The sequence below is a fragment of the Myotis davidii genome, unplaced genomic scaffold (genome assembly GCF_000327345.1).
Source record: "Myotis davidii unplaced genomic scaffold, ASM32734v1 scaffold96, whole genome shotgun sequence".
Classification (NCBI taxonomy): Eukaryota; Metazoa; Chordata; class Mammalia; order Chiroptera; family Vespertilionidae; genus Myotis; species Myotis davidii.
The window spans coordinates 2,962,680-2,967,171 of record NW_006289416.1 but is presented as its reverse complement, the minus strand read 5'-3'; the positions used below and the strand labels follow the sequence as shown (position 1 = coordinate 2,967,171).

Here is a 4,492-nt window from a genome sequence, read left to right as displayed (position 1 = left end):
AATGGACTGACTGTTCTTGGGGGGGGGCAAGGGGTGTGGGAGATGCGGGAAGAGACTGGACAAAAATCGTGCACCTATGGATGAGGACAGTGGGTGGGAAGTGAGAGCGGAGGGTGGGTGGGGACTGGGAGGAGGGGAGTTATGGGGGGAAAAAAGAGGAACAAATGTAATAATCTGAACAATAAAGATTTAATTTAAAAAAATCTTGCTGTAATATAAAAATATTAAATTCTCTATAAAAAAAAGTGAGCTTCTAGGACTCAACCACACAAGTGCCCAGGTCTTTGATAAAGAGAGCAGAGGGACAAGGGTGGAGAAGCACTGCCTCCTCAGTGCTTCCTGGAGTCCACTGTAGCTGGTGAAAATATGAAGATCCAAGCAAGGTCAAGTCTCACTACCGCGTCATTAGAGGGGCTCTCATATCTAACAAGAATGGCCAGATGCCCCCTAGAGTCTCATCCAGCTCTAAACCACAGAAAGACTCAATTCTGGAAGCATTTCTTAGGATTACAAGTTTGGCTTAGAATTCCGGTAGTACATTCTGCCCTAATTTTTAAAAAGGCAATCAAGGTAATTTAAAATAAGTGGGGTTAAGGCCAGCAAATTATTTTGAAACTTCAAGATATTTAAATATGAAACTATTTTTGCCTTTTCCTTACCAAATAAAGAAATTTATCTTCACTTGTTTAGAAATTATTATGGAAACATGATTTTTTAAAAATTCCCAATTTCTAATGAAGCACAGAAAGTTTTTTGTGTGTTTTTTAAGTTACTAGATATACATTTATATTCCAAACACATACAATCACCTTCTTTAAGATGAAGACTTTCACCCTCCAATGGGAGGTGTTTGCAGACAGCATATGACTAGCAGGGAGCATCCAGGTCACTGAGGGCCTGGACTCTGAAAACCGGGATTCGCCCTCTCCCCCTTGCCACACACCCACACCCACACCTACACATGCACACCCAGGTTATAAAGTCTAGCTCTTATGTAATCAGTATAAGCTTATTAAGCATATATCAAATCCAGTATTGAACACTAGCCATTCAGAAAATCCAAGTGAGGTAACCCACAGAATCAATGTTCTAACATTATGATAAAAGGGAGCTGATAATAAAATGCAACCTAATCAAATGCACATATACAACCTAAACAAACAGACACACACACACACACACACAACTTTAGAAAGCAGGAAACATAAGACCTTCTTCCTATGATGGACGGTTTGGGTTAGTGCTACTCACCAAATGAATTTTTAAAATACTTCGTATCAGCTGGGTTCACTGGTCTCCTTTTTGAGCTTTATAACAAAAGTGCATGAATCTACATATACTATACTATTAAAATGGAAATTTCAAAAGTAAATTGCCTCTCAGTAGCACTTGGCTTCCATTCATACTCAAATGATATCCATATTCAAATAATGTCCAGTTCTATCAATTCCTGAGAACCCTGAAAAAGTACTTTTACCAACAGATGCTAAAGCAAAAACACACAAAATATGATAAAGTTTTAAAAAGGTGATATAATTTTTAAAACTAAAATCAACCTAATTATGAGCCACAGACTTTAGAAACTAATTTCTGTCCTGTTTATTTTATACCTATCTTCATAAAAACATTTTTTAGTTTTCTAAAAAATACCTTTACCTTATTGCATTTACTTCAGATTATTTTTAAAGGAAAAGGTTCCATAAATAGAGTTAAATATTATTACCCTTAATTCTCCTGATTTCGTTTTCTTAATGCAGACTTTTGGAACTTAATACTAAGTTTAAGTGACTTGTTTCATATTTTGTAAAAGAAAACTCAAGATAAAAAAATCTCAGACATCCAAATAAAAAAATACATATATAAAACATCCAAATAAAGTATTTTTTAAAAAATTTAGACAATATCCATTTTCCTCTCTATTTCACGCTTACAAAATCTTTTTGTTTGCAATCATAGAAGAAAAAAGACTGCAATCACACTTCTCTATCATATATCAGAATAAAATGCCAGTTTCACAATATTGGTTTAGTTTTCAAAACTTTTGGCTAAAACAATAAAAACTGTAAGACCTTTAAATATTTTTTTATTCCTCAACTACTGCACTTAGATGCAAAGAGAATGTGAAACCAGATACATTTAGTTTAAAACCAGTGGTGTTTTTTTTTTAATTTTCAGTTTAAATCATCAACTTCATTTTTTTTTTCTAGGCACAAAGTTATTGTTAACTAATAAATGTAAAAAGGTAGAAAGATGGTGTAGTGTAAATGAGGGAGAACAGGTAGGCAAAGATTTCTGTTAAACCTATCATTTAAAAATTAATAAAATCCCTTACGACACTACATTTCCAAAGAAAAGGCATTCGCCATTTTTTTTTATGGGTGTTCTCCCCTCTTCTTGTAGTATTATCCAGACTGAGCAAGCAAAGTGACCAGGACATAGGTGGATGTAACTCACCAGGATACCAGCTGGGGCCTTCCCATAGTAAACATCTTCAGTTTTACTTAATGAATCTTCATGAACCTTCTCCTCATCTTCACTATCATCTTCTAAGTAAAACATCTTAAAATTGAACTAGCTTATCAAGCATGTCTTTTTTCAAAGATGAAGGCACAATTCTAAATTATCAAAACGGAAAGCTGCTCTGCTGACAAACTGTTTGCAGACACAGTAATATGGTTAAAACTGAAAGGAAATGGTTCTTTAAAAAAAAAAAAGCAATACATACACGACTTTACCAATAAGATTTGCTCAAAACGACTCAACCCCTTCTCTCTGAAGGAGATAAGAAAGGGCATGGAACAGGCTGTGCCATGTGTTTACACTGATAGGTACCAAGTCCTACCCAATCACATGACGGTCACTGCAGCTTCCATCACACAGGACAGGGATTGAGTTAATGATTCTCTAAATCAATCACATCCTTGTTTTTAGAAATAAAAACAACTATAATATGGAGAAGTACGCTTATATAAAGTAATCATGCAAGGGAAAATCATTTATGTATATTTGTAAGTATCAACGAGCTTCCCAAAGACAGCTGGGTTATATATGCTTTATAGAACTCAATTACCCAAAATTTTTTACTTTGTCATACTGGCATGACCCAACATATTTTCACAATTTTGGAAGAGAAATAGCCTGCTCAGGACTGTAAATAATGAACAAATAATAAAGTGTTAATATATTAAGTATATTAATATTATTATAATTACATTATTACATAATAATATAATAATGAACCATTCATTTAACTTAAAGAGTATGACAATGCAACACTGTAAAATTCAAACATTCTTGGAATTTCTAGCTCTAAGTCAACATAGGAGCTTCAAGTGAATTGTTTAAACAAACCTAAAGTACAGATGGATAAAATGTATTAATTTTTAAATTAAAATATACTATTTTTATTCATCAGTATCTAGGACTGTTCTGTTCATTACAAATAGCCACTAGCCATATGTGGTTATATTTACAATGTGGCTAGTACCAATTAAGAGTGCTATCAGTATAAAATACAGACTTAGAATAAAAACAGAACGTGAAATAATCATTACTTTTTACATACTATATAGGTTTCATGTTAAAATGATAACATCTTGGATATATTGAGTTAAAAAAGATATATTCTTAAAGTTAATTTTACCTGCTTTTTTCTTTTTACTTTTTAACATTACTAGAAATTTTAAAATTACATATGTGGCTCCCATAACATTCCATTGGACAATACTACTTCAGAACTCTAAGACAATCTTGAGAGCAAGGGAGGTAAAAAAGGATATTCAGCCAAAATCCTACTAATGAATAACTAAAGATGACAGAATTTTCATCATTCCATAAAAATATTTTGCTATAATTAATCAACAATATACTAGTTGGTCCTCTAACTTTTAATGATGTTCATATTGTTAAAACTTTATTTCTACCTTTAAACATTACAAAAAGATAAAATTTCCAAATGGTTGACAAAATAAACAGGGGCTGATAATGTTTACTGCAGCAATATATCACTAATATACACATAATAAAAATGTTAAATGGCAGAATTAAAAAATTTCACCAAAATCAGAAATGGGAAAAGTTTCCTTACATTCAATTTGTTACACTGCTTGCTGCCCAGCCTACCAAATATTAATTTGAGCCTAGAGTACATGAAATGCCCACAGGTACTTGTGATCTAATTCAATACGCATCATGTACACAAATTCTTCCTTTCACAAGAAGTGATATTTTGGAAAGTCTAAATATTATACATTGTATAAAAATCCAAACCTCTTCCTCCATTTGGTTCTGCAGTTCCAAATCCCTGACACCAGAGAGTAGTAAGAAAAAAGTGATACTGGGGTACTGCCAGTGGGAAAAAAATGGAAGGAGAAATAAGAGGTGGGAGACAAAGGAGATTAAGAAGAAACTATATAAGAAGGTGATGAAGTGGGGTGGGGAGGGAAGAAAAATCAGAAGAAATAAAACTTGGAAGAGATGAGAAAACATATAG

The 4,492-nt window shown here is 33.1% G+C and overlaps 1 protein-coding gene across 3 annotated transcripts in view; it reads right to left on the bottom strand.

Annotated features, from left to right (window-relative positions):
* The window catches only part of LPIN2 (lipin 2), a 90,205-nt gene that overhangs the window by 74,233 nt on the left and 11,480 nt on the right, over positions 1-4,492 (bottom strand). The window contains exons 1-2 of one of the 3 annotated variants that reach the window (XM_015562701.1): positions 2,455-2,542; positions 1,252-1,486 (exon numbers count right to left, since the gene is read on the bottom strand). Coding sequence is in view for 2 of the 3 variants with exons in the window: in XM_015562700.1 (XP_015418186.1) it covers positions 2,455-2,559 (105 nt within the window). In the remaining variant the exon portion in view is untranslated. Of the gene's footprint in view, positions 1-1,251; positions 1,487-2,454; positions 2,696-4,492 lie in introns of those variants that run through there. The other 2 variants (XM_015562700.1, XM_006761862.2) reach the window with 2 other exon arrangements.